A 21,064-nucleotide genomic window follows, 5' to 3' on the forward strand; every position below is an offset into this window, starting at 1 on the left:
TTTGAAAGCCAAATCACAAGTAGAGAGACAGCAATGTTTGGAGGAATCTCTATGCACACTTTGCTATAATTACTTATTCAAAACAAGATTTGGTGCAGCATTGCTCTGGCGCCATCTACTGGTCAACCACCATTAAATGCTCCTCTTGTCACCATGATGGGGAATATAATTTTTCAACTTGTGAATTAATGTTTTTTTATGAGTAGAAAATGGCAATGTGACTCCAGGGATTAGTGAGAAAGCAGATTACATTAAGAAAGGAACATTCAATTTTAAAAGTCATTGTGATGAAGTAAAGGTAATTGTTCCATTACAACAATCATAGTAACTAGCCTTGAGCAACATTTTTGTAATGGCAATTTTACTCAATGTTCAAACAGCTATTTGATTATTTGCCATTACATTTTGTACTGACATTCATGGTCCCCAGAAACAAGTTTGACTTTTTTATAGTTAAGAGAGACTCATGAGTTTGACATTTTTGGTGAGATATGGACAACTATCACATGTATTGGCATTAAATTAGTTACAGATATTTAAGGTTCCCAGAGGATGAAGCTTAATGCTAGTTCTTAACCAAATTACTCTAGAGATCTCCTGACTCCTGATGTCCTCCTGGGCTACCAACAGGTCAACATTTTCTCTGATCCAGTGAAATATCTCAAGTCCTTGAATTTGTTCAAAATTTTGTTCATCTGGACAGGTAATCACTACCACGAGTTTGACATTTACAGCATTGTTGAGAGAAATTTAATTGAAAGGATAAGGAACCAAAATATGACGGAGGGAGAACAGTAAAATTTAAATGTAAATCTGATTAATAACCGGCGACAAATTGGCAATGTCGACAGTGATGATTTCTAAGATTTAAGATAACATTTCTGTTTGTTCTTTGTCATCATACCTGGTTTAAGTCCCAAGCATCCTCTAGCGTGTGCAGCCATTTAAAATCAATTCAATGTTGTTTTTAAAGACAAAAGGCAAAAAGACAAATTTGTCATTCTGAAGCCCTTTATCCTGGATATGAATCCTGACAACAAAGCTCTTGAAAAGCCGATTGATATTTGTTTTAGGCTTTGTTTAGCGACCAAAAAAAGGACTGAACGAGCAAAATTTGGTTTCCCTGCAGGATGGCTGCTCTCTGGACTGGTGGATCAGAAGTCCAAATTTTTTCCCCTAATTGTTTCAGTCATCAACATGCTTTTCACAAACTCCAAACTGTTGATGATAATTTTTCTGCTGCACAGCTATGATTTTTTAAATCTTTTGTCACCAACTGTTGTCCCTTTACAAACCAACAGATCCTGTCTAACGGTTAACCAAGGTCCTTTTAGTCTTAATTCCTTTGTTTTGTTATCTCTGGACCCATAACCTCTCACTGCTAAAAGTACATTTTCGCGACTGTTTCTTCCAACTCTTGGCAAGAAGAATTTCTGGCAACTTGTAGGTGTCTGGTGAGACATTTATTTGTGGAATAAACCACAAGTGGCGCCCAGTTAGTGATGTGTTTTCCATCACCCAGCAGTGGCTGGTCTGCCAGAGAGGGTAGGTGGAGCTAAGAGGCCTGTTTTTCTGGTCTCTGCATCTACTATGGCTGAACAAACAAAAGACAAAGATCGATGACTGCAGATACAACTTCAAAAATAAGTGAAAATCCAAAGAAAAAGAACAATTCGACACTCAGATGAAGGCAAATTAAAAAGGAAAGCAACTGTCAGTGAAGAAAATTAAGAGTTACAACCGGAGCCAACCGTGGACGTCACACATGCAACACTGTCTGGATATCTGGGAGGTGTGCTCCCACAATTAGTGTTTATCGCCATAGGTGATAAGGAGAACGAAACTGAGATCTTAGAGACTATAACTTTAAGCTAGGATAAATGACAAATCTGCGTGTTGTTTTATAATAAGGTGCTGTTTATTTTTCATTTCATTATTCACATCTCATGGTACACTCTCTTATAGCTTTGAATTGTAGTATTTACCACATGTAATACTGACCTCAGCCTCTTCTCCCAGGCTTCCTGCAAGAAAGACAACTGACACAAACATGAGCTGTGCTCCCGGTTTGACCCCCCCTCTGTCCCTGGGTATGTTTGGAGGAGGGAAATTGATTCTGAATTGAGCAATATGCTAATGTTTTCCCATCATTCTCCTATTTTAGCCAGGGACAGAGGACTGGAGTTAGCTTTACTGTAGGTTCCTGTCTGGTTCAGTTCTGCAAACTGTGAAGTGCTTATCTGTCTCTTTGTACACACTGAATGTCCGGAATAAGTGTTTGATCACTTTAACTATGACTGCAGAGAGTCACGCAGCATCAGGACCCCCCCGGCTAGAGGCCGAGTAGCTGGGTTAAAGCAGCATCGCCTTTGAGTGAAGAGGTTTTGTTCAAAGTTCAGATAGTCTGGGTTTTGATGTGGGTTAAAACTGGACTGCAGATATTTTGAGATCCAAAGTTCCTCAGCTCTTCCTGTCAGCATGCCTTGAGACTCACACGAGCATTGAGCAGAAGTGTTGTAGTGGCTGCAGATTACACCAAAACCCCACCATTGACGGCCTCATCCTGACAGCAAAGAAACTCCCTCCAACTAAAAACAGTTATAACCACTTGGTGCAGACTCCCGATGCAATTTTTGCATTTTTTCTTTGTACAACTTTAAGGCAGGAAGTTCCACTTTGTTTTTTTTAAATAGGTAGGTCTCAGTCTTAAATTCATGCCTCCCTGCACACGATTTTTTTTTCTTTTTAAATAGAGGACGGGGAGCCTGGAAGTATCCTAGTGTCCATCAGGCCTGATCCATTGAAAGTCAAAACGAGTCATCCAGATGTGCTGTGCTATGCCATGTAGATGAAGGTGTTTATATCGGTCTCATCCCGCTTTATGTACTTGTGATCTATCAGCCATTCGATCTGCTCCTTGATCATCTTCTTCTGTGGTAAAAACATGTTCTTTAGGATCTCCACCAGCTCCGTCTGCAGCTGGGCGTTGTTGATGCGTTTCCTCATCTTCATGATCTGGATTATGGCCTCCTGGACGAGAGAAACACACAGACGGGTGTGAAAAATAAGCAAGACAGATGGATAATATTGTAGCCTGTGAGTTTAAACAAACAAAGCCACAGGTATCTCCTGAAACGTCATGTCGGGAAATGAAAGGTGAAACTATTTATTCACAGCAGGTGGAGTTACATAACAGAGTATCTTCACCTGCATGCTGTGAACTTGTCTCCATACCTGCGTTCTGAGTATCCTGAGCTGGACGATGCCTTCGTTCTCCTCCTCTCTCATTCGCTCTGTGGTGAGCTGCAGCCGACCAATCAGGTTAATCTTCCCCCTTTTCTGTACTTTGGAGTTTTTTCTGTAAAGGTTTGATAAAATAAACAAAAACTCAGGATCAATTTTAAATTAAAATGTGCAGGAGACCTAATAGAAGTGAGGGAGTTAGATTCTCTCAACAATAATTTATAGCTTTTGCATCACACATCAAAGCAAACGCCCAGATGGAAGTAGTGTTCAAAGTTAGATGTTTTTGTGCAACCATAGCAAAAGACTTAAAGTAATAATCTGGAAGATTTTCATTTAAATAAATGTAAAGTCACTATCTATCGCCAAATGATGTAACACTGGTGATTGAGCCTATGGCCCACTGATGAAAGCCTTTGCATTTGCAGTATATAGTATTATTATGGACTGGGTGTCTGTGGTGACATTTGTGGAAAAATCACAAGCGGCGCCCAGCAGTGGTTGGTCTGCCAGAGAGGGTAGGCGGAGCTAAGCGGCTGCTTTTCCGTTCTCTGCAAGTGTTGCGAGTAAACAGTAATCTACTATGGCTGAACAGACAAAGAAAAGATGGATGACTACAGATACAACTTCAAAAATAAGTGAAAATCCAAAGAAAAAGAAACAAACTCGACGCTCAGATGAAGCAAACAGTCTGAAAAGGAAAGCGACCATCAGCGAGGAAAATCAAGAGCTCCAACCGGAGCCAACTGTGGACGTCACACATGCAACACTGTCTGGGAAGTGTGCTCCTGCAATGACCGTTTATCGCCATAGGATCTTCGACATTACAACTTTTAAGGCAAGAAAACATCAATGCGAAGAATAGCAATTAATTACATTTCTAAAGGCTGCTATCAAGAGAGACAACACAACATGAAATGTATTAAGTTGTAAATTCACAATAATGAAACTAGCAAGCATAATGAGGAAGAAGAGAGAGGCAGGCTGAACACTTTGACTTTTCCTTACATGAGAGAAAACTCCTGGTTAACGTAGAATAGTGTTCCTTCTGCAAAGTCTTTGGGTGAAGACACCACCGGGTCGTACGACAACACCTGCCGCTTCAGTTTGGGAAACGCAACCAGAGACTTGGAGAGGGAAAAAGCATGATAGTATAGATTGAAATGGTAAAACACAATCTAATTATTAAAATAGATCAAATGCTTTACACTATAATATCAGCCCTGCAGTGTGTTTATTCTGTGGTTCTGACATGTGTACTTGTTAATAAATTAGTCTTTATCGTCCTTCGATTTACCCAGAGAGTGCGTCGCAGCTCGGCGTCCGGCAGCTCAGTGGCTAGCTTGAGGTTTTCAAAGCTGATCCTCTCCCTGGGCCTCTGATTCCAGGCAAACAGCACGGCCAACTGGAAGGTGGTCACCTCCAGGTCGTACTGCCCCACCTCATTCTTAAAGGTTATCTGGAGAAATTACATTTTGTTAAGTCCCTTTCACTAATCAAATCAGTGCATATCACAACCACAAAAGCTTGTAGACTTAATGATTTTGCTTTCTTAGTTATGGTGTGTTTCTCTTTGCAGATCTGCTTCACTCACGATGCCGTTGGACATGAGGTGATGCCAGTGTAGCTTCCTGCCGCTGTGGTTCTTCTTATAGAAGTCTTCTACCTCTGGTATCAAATCTTCCAGCTCTGTAGGGAGAGAGACAAAAACCTTCTCGCTGCTCCTTGACCATGCTCCAGCATTCAGGATCTTTATGTTGACTGAGTCAGCTGCAGGGAAACACACGGAGACATCTTAGTGAATAATGACATCTTATTCTTAAACTTGAGGTTTTGTCAGAACTTTGATTGTGTGAAACTTTGTGCAAAATTAAAAGACTGATTTGACACTAAAGAAATATTCTTATTCCCAACAGAGTTAAATAAGAAGAGACATATCACTCTTTTCTGTACTGTATATGTGAAGCGAGAACAGAGAGAAGGTTAGTTTATCTCTGCACAAAGGAGGAAACATGCGGGAACAAGCCAGTCTGGTTCTGTCAAAGGTTTATACAATCCTCATTTCAATACCTCTAAAGCTCAATAATTAACATATTGTACCTGTACATGTTGTTAACATGTCATTGAACTGAAGTTTAAAAAAAGTTACATATTGGTTTTAATAGGGGGTCATATGCTGGATTATTACAGGGAGTCTTTGGCATTTGGCTGCAAGTTACCAAGATAGAGCTGCAACTGTGTTTTTACACGTCTGTGGAAGGGTGAAACAAGCTTGTTAATAAGTGAGCTTGAGAGCTGTCAAGAGAGCTACTTCAAAAAAAAACCTCCCAAGGCAAGAAACTACATTTCCCAAACGGTTCTTTAAAAGGAAAGAACCCTTAGCTTTAAAGTTCTGCCAATAAATTAATGACAATAAATTGATTAAGAAATAATGAAGTCTTTAAGTGAGTAGAAATACCATAAATTCAATAATGTTAGCTGTTCAAATGTGAAGACTTAATCGCCAGCATCATGTATATGAGGGTGTGTGAGATGCACTTCAACCTCTTACCTGGTAAAGCCAGCTTGTTATGTTTATGCATCTCTTTGAATGATTGGTTGAGGTCCTCTGAAACCTTAATGTCCTGAAACATCCGGGCCAGCTTGTTGACATAGTCAGCGGGCATTCCTACTTCCTGTCAGGATTCATGACATCACAGACAGTTTTTATAGGTGATGAAAATCTACGTTGTTTTAATTTTTGGGATACACTTAAAGAGGGGGTATTATGCTGATTCAAATTTTAAAACATATATATATAATGTTACAATGTTGGATGTCCAGACTAAACATGGGTTAAGTTTCAAATTTGTAGATAAAAGTATGTTGGAGTAATCCCCAGGCTTCTCAGCTGAGTCTGCAGGCTGCTGTGAACGCCAGGTTTCACACTGTTTTTTCTACACCCTGCACTTTTTGACATCACAAAGTGCAGCCTCAGCAGGCTTCAAAGAGCTGGCCAATCAGAAGAAAGTGGGCTTGTAGGGGCGGGGTTTCTTAAAGGGACAGAGCTGACGACCGTATGACGGCCTATACAGAGCACCAGTGTGAGAAAAAGTTTTGTTCACTGTAAATTAAGCTAAGCTACTCCACAGGTATTACAGATTGAAATTTGAAGCTTTAAATCAGCATAATACACCCCCTTTAATGTTTCTGATGCAAAATAAAAACAGTGAATGGTATATCAATCCAGCTCTCACCCTGAGCCACTCCACCATGTTCTCCTCAATCTCGCTGTCTGCAGAGATGTCCAGGATGAGTCGACGGGTCAGGTGGGCTTTGTGGTATCGCATGAACACATCTTTGTTCTGGACATACTTCAGTACTAGCAGCTGCACACAAGAGCACACTGATTATTTCTGAAGCCCACATTAAAAGTAAAGTTAGCCCTGTTAGCTGCTGCACCTACATGAACTAAAATAACAGCAGCTCTTGGAGACGCCTACACAGTAGGTGCGCCTAAGATCTATTTCATTATGCGGGTCTTTGTGATGGGCCCTGATTGTAACAATATGAGTGACTGGTGGTTTAAAGTACAAACCAAACAAGATCATCTGCAATTAAAAACTCATTGCTAATCCTGAAAATAATTACAAACTCGATGTTGACAGGTAATTAATTAAAATCCGTCTCTCTGCCCATTGCAGTTGTAACTGAGTCAAAATACACTTTAAAAAATGTATCACACTAAATTAACTAAATACCTATTAAAGAAATATTCAAATTCTTAAACATAATTTCACAGGGCTAATAACAACCCAATAAAAACACGTGGGCTCTTCGTAACGTACCACTTCCTTTAGCTTGGCTTCTATCTCCTCGGAGGTGAGCTTCTTGCTCAGTGGGGTCTTCCTCAAGAGCATGTCACAGTAGTTGGCCAGCAGCTCTGGACACTTGGACTCTGGTTGAGTTTTCAGACCTACCCTGTAGACACAGGAGAGGAAAACTAGTTTAGTCAGACATTTTAAAGTCTTTAAATCAAAGAAAAAGCTGAATATCAAAGGAGAGCATCTCTTACCCTTTTTGTTTCAGAGGAAGTTCTAATTTAAATATAGTGGCGTCATTCACAACAGCTTTATATGCCTGGGAAGAAGTGTAAAGTGTAATCAGTTAAGATTAAGTTTTAACATTAGTTCCTACAATTTCAGAGCATAGTTAATGGGTAAGCTGTTAAAAGATGAGCTCACTTTGTCTCTGGCTGTCAGGAAGCGTGGGTCGTCCTGAAAGGCCTCTTTCACCAGTCGACTGAAGCGGTTAAACAAGGTGAGCAGCTGCTCCACATATTTCTCTGAGTCCTGCAACATGAAAAATAGATGATGTAACCGATCAATATGATTAGCATGAAACATAGGCGCGGGAAGTAGGGGTGCTGAGGATGCTGCAGCACCGCCTAAAATCAGGCACAATGTAAACCGGTACCTATGTTTTTTTTATTCATAGTTTTCCACGTGAACACATTGAGGTGTTTTGTAGAGATTTTCAACTAAAGTAACCAAAGACGCTAAGGCACTGATAATCCTGAGTGCACATGTGCCGACCGCTCGTGCAGCCTGTTACAGTTGCTCCTGTTCGTTTCCTTATTTTTCCTTTATTTTGTCGTCTTCTTTTTATCATAGTAGTTTTATGTATATAACTTTTTTGCTTTTATAACTTTATTTTTGCATTTAACTCTCTATGCTTTCTCTGTGTCAGAGTAACTGATATCCCCCCGGGATTAATAAAGTAATTCTGATTCTGATTCTGTCGGAGAGAACAGCAGAGTTCAATCCAGGGATAGCTGTATGAGTTCACTGTCATACAGCAGCTGTACAGAGACACTGTGTTATATGAGGATGATTTGATTATTGTTTATTTCCTGAAAATAACGTTTATGCATTTCTCTAAAATTATGCATTTTAGTAGATTACTTATGTAATAACGTCTGACTGAGAGAGAGATAGTGAGGGTACGTGAATACGCACAGAAGTGGAGACGAGAAAGTGATCTTCATTTGATCATCTGTCCTTATGTAACTTAGTTTATCAGTGAAGTGTGTAGTGTGTGTGTGTATCACTGCAGACTGGAGTCTCTGTTAAAACATTGACGCTGTCTCACATTTTGCTCCAGTGTGGGTTTGGTTGCGCATCTATGTCCGCATATCCTGTATGACTGTATCCTCACCGCTCTGTTTGTTATAAACTATGATGAACTGATCATAAGCAACACCTGTGTGAACTTGTAATGTGAAGTTTGTTGTCTGTTGAAGTGATAATGTTATAAAATCGGTATGAGTTAATACTTATTACATGTGAAGAATCATGAACAAATAAATTAATAAAATATGAATTTGCGCAGCAGAAAGTATGACGTCATCATATAGACCGACTTTTCTTCTAAGGTTGCACGATATTGGATTTTTTTGCCATTATCCGATACGCAGATATATTCCAAACCTTTTTGCCGATTGCCGATTTTGATACCGATATATTAGGCACAAGTTTTTATCCACCCAATACCAGAGAACATCAAGTCTCCCCTGCAGTGGAATTGATATCATGCCTGCTCTTATTGCAGTGGCCAGAAACTGCCATACTGCAGACACCTTGCACCCTTCTTCACGCTAGACGGAAGAGGCGTTGAACGAAAGGTCACGTGTCTGATCACTCACGTTTCTGAGTGCACCTGAATGCAGCATCCCCCCGAAACATAGCAGTGAGGGAGACATGCCCGGACTTGTTTACTGCAGCTACTACTGAGACATCAGTGATCGCAGACGGACTCTTTTTATCATGTGTGTTCGTTTTTGCACTGATGTTCATGTTACACTCTGTTAGTGTTGGGTTTGGCTGTGAGTGTATTTCCGGCGTGTTTGATGTTAAGTCCAGTAAAATGACGAGAATGTGAGAATACCGATAACGTGCCAATAATATTGTGCATCCCTAGTAAATTTCCATCCTCATCAGTATATGTGTGTAAGTGACACTCACAGAGGTGATCGTCTCGGCTGAGGCCACCATATCAGCCAGGCCGGCGCTCATGATGTGCTCCTCCAGGTCCTTCAGCATGGGCTCGATGCCGCTGGGCACTTTGTCCATGAGAGAGAACATCAGGTGCAACTCTGTGATGGAGGAAAAACATCGTAATTACTTCATTAGATAAATCAAATTAAACAAAGGGAATAATCATTAGCTGAACCTCTACGTGGAAACAATGTAGGCATTAATTGATGTTGATGTATTCGATACCAAGCTCCAATTATGAAGCTGCATTATGAAACTAGCATAAGATGAGCTACTTTAAAATCCATTACTGTGGACGCCCTTTGTCCTTTTGTTCCAACAAACTGCATAAGCAGAAACCTGGACGCACACACGTTCACAAACACACACACAGAAATATTCACATAATAATGGGAGGGTTTGCAGCCAAGAAACTGAGCAAAAGACTCAGTTATGTAATCTTAAGCTTATTCATTAAAGTATTTTACACTTAATTGTGAAAATTGTCTGGAACAGAAACGTTGCATAAACTCATTTTGAGATGCCTGAGTGGATTTTAAGAACCTGTCACGTTATTTTGTTCAGGCAACGTGTGTGGCTGCTTGTGTTTGGACCCTCAGTCCGTCTTCACATTCATTTAGGAAGGGTGGTGGAAACACACAAGGGATGTTCTACAGATGCTGCACAAGAAGGTTTGGTCAGGGCTATTTCCTGGTGCAAACCTGAGCTGGCTGAGCCTTTGGTGGGAGCAGTCCTGCCGTACTCACTCTCTGTCTCATTTCGTTTGATCATGCCTGGACACTCGGCTAAGATGGTCTCCTTGAAAGATGTTACCAGTGCATTGACGCAACACTCCATTAGCTGGGAAGATAAGCAGAGGGGAAACAGTACGTGCATAAGAGATATGTGCAAACCTAAATAAAACATGTCATCTTGGAAAATTTGCCTCACAGTTTTGTTTAAAGAAGATATCTATCTCATGTTGTCTGTACACAAGCAGAAATGGACGACAGAGAAGCAAATGAATGACACCATTACCTTGAATAACATTATGTTTTTCAGGGGGACTGAAAATTGTTGGGAGGTTGTTAAAACAGAACTCAATAAATATTTATCAAAATTCTTGTTTTTACAAATCTTAAAGCAGAAATATTACATATACTTTTGAAACAAATGAAAAAGATAAATACAAAAAAAATAGATACAAAACACTGGAGTTGCATTTTGACGCAGAAACAGAGGACAACTTTCTAATCTGATTGCAAGGTTTTGTTAGCCAACTTAACTACAAAATTGTCTGCCAAATAGAAATACACCATACTCCTGTGTTATACTTACTGCTTGTACAGAATTACAGTCACGTCTCGTCTCCAGGTATCGCAGTGCACGTTTCTCCTCTTCCCTCAGCTTTGAATCAGCCTGCAGAAAATACACGACAATGCATGCACATTGATTGCACAAGAAAATAGTTAGTAATCTGTTCTGAAGCAGACATGTTGTGTCTACATGAAGTACCTATCTGAGGAACTGACATTTAAAAAGAACTTGAATACCACCATTAGCACACTGGCAAACAAAAGAATATAACAAGCAACTGTGACTGTTAATAGAATGAAAAGACTCTGTTCTGTTCTGTTTACTTTATTTTGTTTGACCGACTGCATCGGGATATGTGTCCCAAAGACAAAAACACAGTGCTTGGACCCATAAAAATGTGCATGAAACTGATGCAAACATTCAACCCGCTCCTCAAAGAACGGAATGGAAGATTTTCCAAACTAATATAATATTCTGTCTTTAAAGTTCTTTTAAAGGTTTTAACTCCAGAAAACGTCTCGAGAGGGGCCGAGCTCCCCTTGAAGATACAAGCTTGATCTACGCTGACACACTACGCTGTGACAGAGGCCAAACATTTCTGGCCCACGCTGTTTTAAAAGACACAGAGCTTCAGTTTCGAGGGTGTGAAGAGGTCAGCGAGAGCAGAGGACCATTCTGTTCATCTGCTTGTTCTCTCTTTTGATATATCAGTTGGATTAAGGCCAATGTCATCAAAACTGGTAATAGCAGGCTCAATAGAAGAATCAAGCATCTTTATTGTGTTGTAACAGGCAACTTTACAACAGCAGCTATTTTCTTTGTTACCAAGAGAACATCAGATTGAGTGGAATAAGAGCTGCAAAAAGAAACTCCCGATTGGTCGTGAGTGGAACCAACTCCTGTTTGTAAACTCCTGTTATACTTTCTTTGAGCTTATTAGAAGGTTTGAGCACAACACATCATTGCTATAAAACTGGTAAAAACAAGTTTTAAGATACCGTTGCCATGCTTAGCGCAAAAGGGGAAAGGCACCCATGTTTTTTGCTTTTTACAGATGCACTATTTCATGCACCTGCTAACAGACCTCGGCCAGGGCAACTATGCAACACTTGTTACGTAGACAGCTGTGTCCTACTGCCAACAAAAATTGCTAAATCTTGTAAAGCACTGTTGGAAAAATTGTATGTGATCCTACTGGCCAAAATCAACACCTCGTCATTTCTATTCCCCGTCAAAGTGCATGCATTAATGGATGCTAAAAATTAGGGATACTGACATTTGTTTATGTTTATTAGGTTAGGCTGATTTCTTGTTTCTTGTGATATAATAACACAAAAAAATACCCAAATGTTTGAAAAAACTTGTCGTTTCATCTTGGCTCCCATTACTGTTTTGGATTTTTGGGGCTTTTTGCTTTTATTCGATAGGACAGCTGAAGCGAGACAGGAAACGTGGGGGGTAGAGAGTAGGGGATGACATCGAATGATCAGCAGACCGGGAGTTGGACCTGCAATCAGTGCGTCGAGGACTGAAGCCTCTGTACATGGGGCGCCTGCTGTACCAACTGAGCTAAACCCACGCCCCCATTACTGTCTTTAGGGTCTTAAATAAATCCATGAATCATTCTCACATATTTCATGTAGTTTTGGACGCCATTTTGCTGCAGGTAGGCGGGTGCCTGTGTTCTGTAGAACCTCTCAGTAGAATCCATGTATGCCTTCTCAAAGTTGTCTCTGTAGATCTGCAGCTTATCGTCAGGGTTGGAGCACAGGTTCACTGGTCAGAAAAATAAAAAACACGTCATCAATGTAAGCAAATAATTAATCTCGTTTAGGAGACCTCAGCAAATAAAACAAATTCAGACATCACAAACACAGGGCTGAGGCAGCTGCATCAAATTGATTCACAGTAATTTGCCTAAAGGTACCCTGTGGAATATTTGACCTCTAGTCCCTCACAGCGGAGCTACGTTTTAATGAGTGGGTCCTTGTTTTTGTTTTGTATTTTTGTACCACGCCCTACAAGGAAAACTCCTTGTGGCTTTCCACGAAACAGATTACAGTTAAAAATCAAAGCATAATTTAAGATTTTTTTCTAGGAAGGCAGAGCATTGAACCCAGTGGGGATTCTGCACACACAAACTCTTCACATGTTTGTGTGTCCTGGAATACAAAGAGAAATCCCTATCCTTTTTGGGGGAGATTAAGCCTTCTCAGGCATCTTAACAAAAAACAATTTGAAAAACCTCATCACTCATTTCTGGGGTTTTGGGACTCATTCCTGTAGGACTCTGTTAAGCCTGTGGAGCGGGGAAACTGGAACAACAACCTGTGTTACTGTCTTTCTCACCGTAGGACTCTCTCACTCCAATGACCAGCTGGGAGTCAAAGGCCTCTCCCAGCCTCTCAGCATGGACCAGCTTCATGGCGCTATCCTGTAGCCTGTTTTTAATGTTGGAGAAGATGGACTCGTTCCACGTGTCCAGCATCAACTGGAGTCAACACAGTCAGAACAGAGACACAATCAGAATTACTCACAGTATAAGGACAGAGCTCATGCACTACATCCTTATTTGGCTTTAATCATTAGCTCTTTTTACACTGCGGTTCCGCCTAAACGCTGTAACACAGCTCCACCGTCGTGCCACCTTTGCCATTTTACATTGGACATTGGACCAAGCAGCGCCAGCATAAAGCTGCCCCAGTGTGTGTTCACAGCGTTCAGGTGTTGCAAAAGCAAAACGTGTGCGAGGTGTAAACAAACAGCGCGTGCTACAAATACACACACACAGCGCTGTTCTCAGGCAGGCCCAGAGAGTTCTGTCTGACCCGTCTCACATCTGAATATGAACTTTTACCATCCAGCAGACGATAGAGTCCCCAAATTCAAACTACACTGTTTTAAAAATGTATTTGTGCCCATGTGGATCAAAATTTTAATGGATTGTGGATTGTGCAATAGCATCATAGTGTTCCTATATTCTTATATTTTTCTCTTAAGACCTTCTTTTATGTGGATCTGTGCAATATGGGTAACGTGCAATACATGTTTGTGGTCTTTTCACAGGCATGTACTCTTGTTTACATGCGGATTGCGTTGGTTTCTATTGTTTATAATGTATTGATCCTACTGAAATGGAAGCGAGGTGTGCGCAACATTGGAGTCAAAGACAAATTTCCTCAAGGGGACATCGTTATTACCTCCAATGCAGATGCAGAGGCGTTATTATCCCGCCTTGTTCTGGCAGTGTAAAAGGGGCAATAGTTACTCCTCCTCACCTTGCGGACGATGCTGTCCTCCACGTTGGACTTCTTGTTGCTCCCTTGTTTTCCCATCAGAGTGATCTCCAGCTGACAGAACGGTTTGGGTAAGATGTCACACTGTGTGAAGAACTTCCTCCACTCCACGATGTAGGCCTTCAGCAACGCCGTGTCATCCTGATGACTCAACACCCGCTTAAGAAAGAAACACAAGACGAGGATGATTGACAGCTGCAGAATGTAACTGACACATTGACAGATATGAAGCAAGAAGAATAGATTATGAAGAAGACAATTAGAAGATTAGCCACTGTAATAAAAAGCAACAATATCAGTAACAATAAGTTATTTTTGAACGTCAAGCTGCAACGATAAGGTAAATAAGTTGTAAGATAAGATAAGTAAAATTGTCCAAAAAAATTGCTTGGTCAAGTTTCTAATAGTTCTAATGAGTCAGATAACCTATCCATTAGATCTATCTGATAATCCAAAAGCACACAATTTCACAATTTCAAAAGCCTCATTTTTAAGATGCTGCCACATAAATCCCATCATGCTCTTGGTCTTACTGCTTGTGCTTGTTTGATGAAATCTAGGATATCCTCTTTGAGGGCCTGGTGGATCTTAGCGGGACCTTTGTCATCCCACAGACATACAGCGTGGACATCTCTGTGGAACGAGGACCAACATGGTTGGATTAATTATATATGTATATTAAAAAATAACTTGAAATGTTTGCATTAAGCATCAGTGTCTGAAAGCAGATGCATTACAGTAGACTTACGAGAAAAGGTCAAACCACTGTTGTTTGGTGACGGACTCCTGCCGTAGCAGCTTCAGTACTATGGGACGCATCAGGTCCCATTTATCCTCAAACTGAAGGGAGCCTTTGTTCTGCAAACAGACAGGAAGGAAGTGAACTACATGATGAACATGAAACTGTTTGGGTTTGTTTGTTTTGCCAAGGCACAGCTTTAAGCATTAACACATTTAAAGCAAAACTCAATATTAGGGTTATATGCATTCTGTGGAAAGCGACACTTTCATACTCTTCTTTAAACATCATTAAAATCATTTTTGATTCATTTAACAATGACAAAAACTTTCTGGAATCACCCTAACAGTGTTATTTTGCATTTTTCAAATTGTAAAGCAGCTATGATATGTACAATGTGAACAGAACTTAATTAACAGTATATAAGATAAATATAGACTTTGTTGTTGTTTCCTTACCAAAGTTGTTATAATGCTGACCACATCCCTGTTTTACATTATTTGTATAGAATAAAATGTATTCATAGATTTCATAGTTTCACAATCAGAACAGCATTAAAATCAAGTACGTATGTGCCCTGGCCTAAGAACCATGAAAATTGTCAGCTGTAGCTATATTTCTTTCCCCTGCAGGCCAACTCATTGTTGGGTTTTTTATTTTTATAAACACCCATTTTTCCCGACTTGTAGTTTACCTCACTTTGTTAAGATTTGTTGTCCTTTTTTGCTGTATGCCTATCTTCCTGTGATTTCTTCTGTTTATAACTACATGAAAAGCAACTTTAAAAAAAAGGCAAAATGTATAGTATGTGTGCACAGGCTTGGCCAATAAAGCTTATTTAGATGATCAGGGGTTACACTCTAAAGACTTGACAAACCCCGCAGGAAGCATTAAAGTACAACATGTCTTCACAGGCTAGTAAACAGACCTGTTATTGCCAAGATGTTGAAGTTCCTCTTTAAGGTTTCGGATGTGTAGGTGAATTTAGGGATTTAAGGTTTTGACAGTCAACAGGCTGTAGTTTCAGTTAAATATGATTAAAATCATGTTAAAGTGGCATACTGAGTGCAGCTGTCATTTTGTAACAGAGAGAACAGAATCACAGTTGGGATTAGGGCTGGGCAATATGAAAATATATATCATTAAAACAATATGAAAATGTCTGTCGTATGTGATTTTCTATATCGTCTCTATCGTGATGTCACAAAATCAGTGGCTGAACTGCTTTCCGTCACTTTGACAACGCTTTACGTTCTAATCCTTGCACGTGGGAGTGAACCTGGAGCAAACCATAGAGGGAGGCACTGTTTATTAACATGGACATTAATGTGCAGAAAAGGACACAGGCTCAGCCCAAGTGAAAACGGAAACTCAGTACTTAGTAAGTATTTAATTCACACAGGATTATCCAAAAATAGAATAATTATTTGCTAAATTACCAGAAAACATGATATATCATGAAATGAAAAATACAGAAGCCCTACGCGGACATGCATCCATACATTTTATTAACTCTGTTTTCCTGCGATAACGAGTAATTTCTGGTAATTTTCTCGAGATCTCGACCTATTTTCCACGGTTATCAGGAGATAACGACGCGGCACTACCATAATGTCAGATGATCATAACTGGTATCCCCACGAGCACAAAAGCACAAAACAAACATAGAAACAGGCTTAAAGTACCTCATTCGTATGGGCAATGGCAGCATGTCCTGGTCTGTAATACCACAGTGACCAGCCTGTTGTTCTGTTTTTAAAGATTGCTTAGATTATCAGAGAAAACAAGCTTTGTAATCTCAAGATAATGGGCCAAATCCTATATTGTGAAAAATCCTATATCGTGATATAGGATTTTGGCCATATCGCCCAGCCCTAGTTTAAGGTATTGACAGTAAACAGGCTGTAGTTTCATGTATATGTGATTATTGAATCATGTAAAGGTGGCATAGTTAGTGTGGCTGTCATGTTGTCAGAGAGAACAGAATCACAGTTGGGATAGCAATCAATGCACTGAGGCTATCTTATAGTGCAGATTAGATTACATGCATGTTTGGCACTGCTTGTCTGCACATACTGTACATGCAGTTACTTTTATTTCCATGCAACACTCTCGTGTTTTGACTGCAATCCTATTTTTCTCTATCTGGTATAAAGCTCCTGTCTAGTGTCTCCTAGCTATGCCACCACCTGTGTCTCTCAGCTTGACGTTATGATTTTAGATTACATAAAGACATAATGACACAGTGCTATAGGTTTCTGTGCTGCTAAGCTTAGCTAGCGTGATAGCAGTTCAGGATTAACGTTCACACAGAAACTACTACGACAGTTGCTCTTGGCAGCCTTTAGCATGTGTTTTAATGGGCTGGTCAGCTGCAGATCCCTGTGCCACTGGAATGACAGATGATATAAGATTTGTAGATAGCGCACACTCAAATAATAGTGATATTTACGCGCAGTTACAGCAAACGATATGACCACCACCCGTTATCCGTCTCTGTGTGTTCCCGGCTCCACTCTTTTCTGCCGTTTACCTTCATATCTAGCTGTCTTGTAGCTATTCTATTTAGCCAGCTAAATCACTGATAAGTAGCTAATGTTAGCCAGATGTAACTTAACTGCTCACATATAAAGTCAACACTGACAGCACAGTCACATTTAGGTGTTGTGTGCTGTTCGTAAAGGTTAAAGCTAAACGCCAACAACACACAACGCAGGTGACAGGTACTTAAGCGAGCGTTAAATACAAATAATTGAATTGGAGGGGATCCTACCTTTAGCAAATTAGACGTCGCCATGTTCCCTCAACTTATCCTCTCGTAAAATCTCGCGTGATTTACACGAAGGGATGAAGATTAACCGTATCATACTATAGGCTCTTTCTAAGCAGTATTTGAGTTAATTGTGAACTGTGAGACGTCATTTATCAACAAAAGATGGATTTTTAAAGACATTATATTATTTAACGTTTAAACCTATTTTCTTGCTCCTATTTTATCAAATAAGTTGACGATCGTAGTTTACTGAATATACGGTTTTGATAAAGGGCCTAACTGTCATCACCTTTTCAGTTTTACATTTGTGTATTTCAATAAATAAAGATAAGACAAAATAATATTTACAGAACCTACACCGGGAAAGGCACAACAATTATTTTTTTGTTCAAACTGTTAATAAAATGTAAATGTTACATCAAACTAAAATTGAAATAAGAAAATCAGAATCAGAATCGGGTTTATTAAGTTGGTTTACACATACAAGGAATTTGGCGCTGTGTTTTGGTTCAAAATGGTATTCTTGTTCAAAGTGGAACATAGAATAAGAAAAAAAAAACCTACCAAGCTAGTAAACAGCAGTATTCTAGCTGTCAAGTATCCATGTATAGTAAACAGTGTGTATACATCAAAATACATATATATATATATGTTGTTTTATATGTAGTTGGATTTTCCAGTATAAAAACATACAGAAATAAGGAAATGTAGATGGAAATAATTTATATTGTAGTCATGGCTTTATAGAGTTTACCCCCTTCTTTCTGTCAAGTACGTCAGTGTTGTAATTTGCATTGAAAAAGAGTGGGTGTTTGAGTGTATGCCACATATTTTGCATGGTGACGTGTGATTAGCATCACCTGAATAGAGAGGTGTTATCCCCTGTTCTCTAACAAGAAGTGTTAAGAGGGAAATAAAGTTTCCACCTTCCCCGCTTCTATTGTTAGATCTTCGTTTTGTAAAGCCACCATTTGTGGAAATAAAAAGCCATTTTGATTCAAACTAAAGGTGATAGTCTACAGGTAGGTGTTGGGTCGTCAGCAGATCAGGGGTGGGAAGAGGGACGTTTGTGGGAGACCAAATGGTCAGTAGGTGTGGTCAATATATACCAAGTCACATCAATACCAACCAGAACCCTTGAGACCCCTGTGTGAAGAACACTGAACACAACTCTGTGGAAATGGCTCTTGTTTGCTGTAAGTATGAACACAACTTCATTGTAAATTGAATTTCCAAATTTTATTAGAGTGTTGCCTTTATAATCAAATTTTTCTTTTTAATTTTTTAAACAGGTTTGAATTGGGTGGAGTCTCCGGAGCGGGAAAATTCCAGCAGTGGATCCAGAAAAAGAGCATATTTCTTAGGTAATAATGCTACAGTGCTTGTTTTAGATCCATAGTCTTGGATTTGTCTCAAAAAATTGACATTGACTCTTTATACTGATTTCAAATATTCCTATAAATCTTGATTTCTCTAGAGGAGATCCATTTATTTGACGAAATCCCCCAACGAAGCAGCCTTGAATGCTCACAGAAGAAATCAGAAACATCTGTGAAGCATGGTCAGTATTCTGTTTCCAAATGTGCACAACAAAAATGATGTGATGTGTTCATCATTTTTACTTCAGTATTTGTTTTTTATGTTTTCAAACAGGGTTCTCAATATCCAGCAAACAAACAACAACGTGTACAATAAACGGCAAACTCAAGCTACTCTTAACTAAGTGGCAAAAAGCTGAAATAAGTGCAGAGACAACAGGAACGCCAGCAACAGAAAACCACTGTGGCCCTACTGTGGTCCCAGACGCATCACATGCCAGACCCAGTCAAACTGCTATGTTGTAACTTTCATTGTTAAAACATATCCTGGATCATGGATCATACCAATATGATGTATGTGCATGTTGTATATAAAGTTTATCCACATTGTAATCTTGGAACAAGTCATTCTGAGCATGAGAATACGGCTATATCATGTTTTATTTAAAGTCAAGTGTCTAGCTTCCATATCGTTACGTATTTCCAAGTGAAACAGGACGTGCAGTCGGAACATATCATTAGAGGGATTTGATTTGATCGTTGAGAAGTGGGCGTAGACAGACGTTCTCCACAGCGCAGTAGCTAGCTAGCTGACCGAGCGTTCTTGGTGCTCTGCGGCTAAATGTTGCAGATTGATTGGTTGAAATTGTTTGGTGCTAACTTACGTAAGCACGCGTGAAATTTAGCTTTACCGGAAGAAAAAAATGATCAGATTTTGATATAAGAATACAAAGGAATGGATTTTCTGTTTTTTTGTTGTTGCCTATATTGTCAAATAGATGCACAATATTGCCGGGGATGTGGTCTAAAAGGATTAAAATTACATTTTACATTTCACCTCGACTTTAAAGGTTTTTTTTACTCGTTATGAAACAGACTGAAATTAATTCTGATTACTCTATATGGCCTACAACAGCAAAAAAGATCATAAGCGACAAGAGCCATTATTTCCATAGTTATTTTTAATGCCTGAAACTGCTGGCAGGAGGAACTGCACGCTGCCTTTGTTTACATTTTCCAGGGCAAAAATTTAAAGTGAGCGATACATAGGACTTTATGACTTTGTCCACAGGGGGCGCTAAAGTCAACACAAACCAAAAGTTCCTCACAGGAGCTTTAAAAACACATGAAATAAAGAGATTTAAGAAGTTGTTCAGTTTTCTTCCTTCTTTTATTTTCTGATAATCTGATCCTGTGTAGAATACTTCTTTCTCTAAGACTAATACATTTTTCCATTGACATAATAAGTTTGGTACGAGTCATAAAGGAATCTGATTTATTCAAGCCAACAATGAATCACCACATAAAAATAGTTTTTGCAAACTTCATCATACTTATTTTAATCAAATCATCATCATGTGTTATATTTACAACATATTCAATGTTTTAAAAGTTCTTTTGAAGTTTTTAATCAACATATTACAAGATATGTTTCTGGACTGTTTGAGGGGTTTGAAACAATAATACTGATTTTGAAGTGTAAAGTCAACCTCCAACATCTGAGCACAACTTTGAATAGCAGTAAGGAAGGGTCGGGAGGTCAGATAAGATATAATGTTTTGTGTATTCTTTAGTTTTTTAATTAAAATGTATTTTAACTCCTACCTTGTGTCTGACTTTGTCATTACATTTTGTGGCTCGCACACAAGATCCACTCAGGTGTCATGTGTGACACAACCCTGCCTGCTCTTTATATATGCAGGGAAGTATTTTAGTCTTCCTAACAAAAATTCAACATGTTTTAGAAAGATATCTCTGAATTAGAACAACTTTAGTGTTGAATGATTCCTTTTGGTGAAGCGGGGATAGCAACTAATTACACCCCTACATTAATTGCAGAATGAAAAGAGTTGACACCCTTGGTTTACAACACACAAATAAAGTGTTATTTTCTTGTTACATTGGGAGTACAATTGGAGACAAGGACAAAATCTCTGCAGGGCTTCAAGGACAGTTTTTGTTTCTTACAATCAGTGTGGAGTTTGTTTACATTCTTTCTCTGGCTGAATATCTCGGTCAAATGTTTCCTCATGCAATCAAGATATTATTTTTACCTTCATACAATGACAACAAGGGGGACAGTGGAGCTAGACACAGACATCTGGTGGAGGGAAATGGGTGGAAAAGTTACATGAAGATTCAGT

General features: G+C 39.4%; 1 protein-coding gene across 2 annotated transcripts; it reads right to left on the bottom strand.

The window, feature by feature from the left end:
* Positions 1-1,917: 1,917 nt before the first annotated feature.
* On the bottom strand, positions 1,918-17,412 carry cul5b (cullin 5b). Of its 2 annotated transcripts, none has more exons than XM_069667949.1 (19): positions 17,383-17,412; positions 14,619-14,728; positions 14,404-14,503; positions 13,853-14,029; positions 12,924-13,065; positions 12,205-12,350; positions 10,596-10,676; positions 10,025-10,118; positions 9,246-9,376; positions 7,467-7,574; positions 7,298-7,362; positions 7,071-7,203; positions 6,480-6,611; positions 5,795-5,918; positions 4,838-5,013; positions 4,541-4,702; positions 4,252-4,370; positions 3,235-3,358; positions 1,918-3,030 (listed from the first exon to the last, which is right to left on the bottom strand). In XM_069667949.1, the coding sequence occupies exons 1-19, from the start codon at positions 17,404-17,406 to the stop codon at positions 2,836-2,838; spliced, it is 2,343 nt and encodes a 780-aa protein (XP_069524050.1). In that variant the 5' UTR covers positions 17,407-17,412; the 3' UTR covers positions 1,918-2,835. The 2 variants fall into 2 exon arrangements, with proteins under 2 accessions (XP_069524050.1, XP_069524049.1); XM_069667948.1 differs by having other exon boundaries at positions 9,980-10,118.
* Positions 17,413-21,064: the final 3,652 nt, after the last annotated feature.

This window comes from Semicossyphus pulcher, unplaced genomic scaffold, assembly GCF_022749685.1.
Source record: "Semicossyphus pulcher isolate SPU_LCO1_2020_fin unplaced genomic scaffold, fSemPul1.0.p SCAF_10, whole genome shotgun sequence".
In the NCBI taxonomy this organism is placed as follows: domain Eukaryota; kingdom Metazoa; phylum Chordata; class Actinopteri; order Labriformes; family Labridae; genus Semicossyphus; species Semicossyphus pulcher.

Excerpts from the sequence above, each read along its gene's own strand:
- cul5b (XM_069667948.1), bottom strand. The coding sequence starts at position 17,406 with ATGGCGACGTCTAATTTGCTAAAG. Across the intron at positions 14,729-17,382 it reads CGACGTCTAATTTGCTAAAG|AACAAAGGCTCCCTTCAGTT; the intron begins GTAGGATCCCCT and ends GTCTGTTTGCAG. Across the intron at positions 6,612-7,070 it reads AAGCCAAGCTAAAGGAAGTG|CTGCTAGTACTGAAGTATGT; the intron begins GTACGTTACGAA and ends TCTTGTGTGCAG.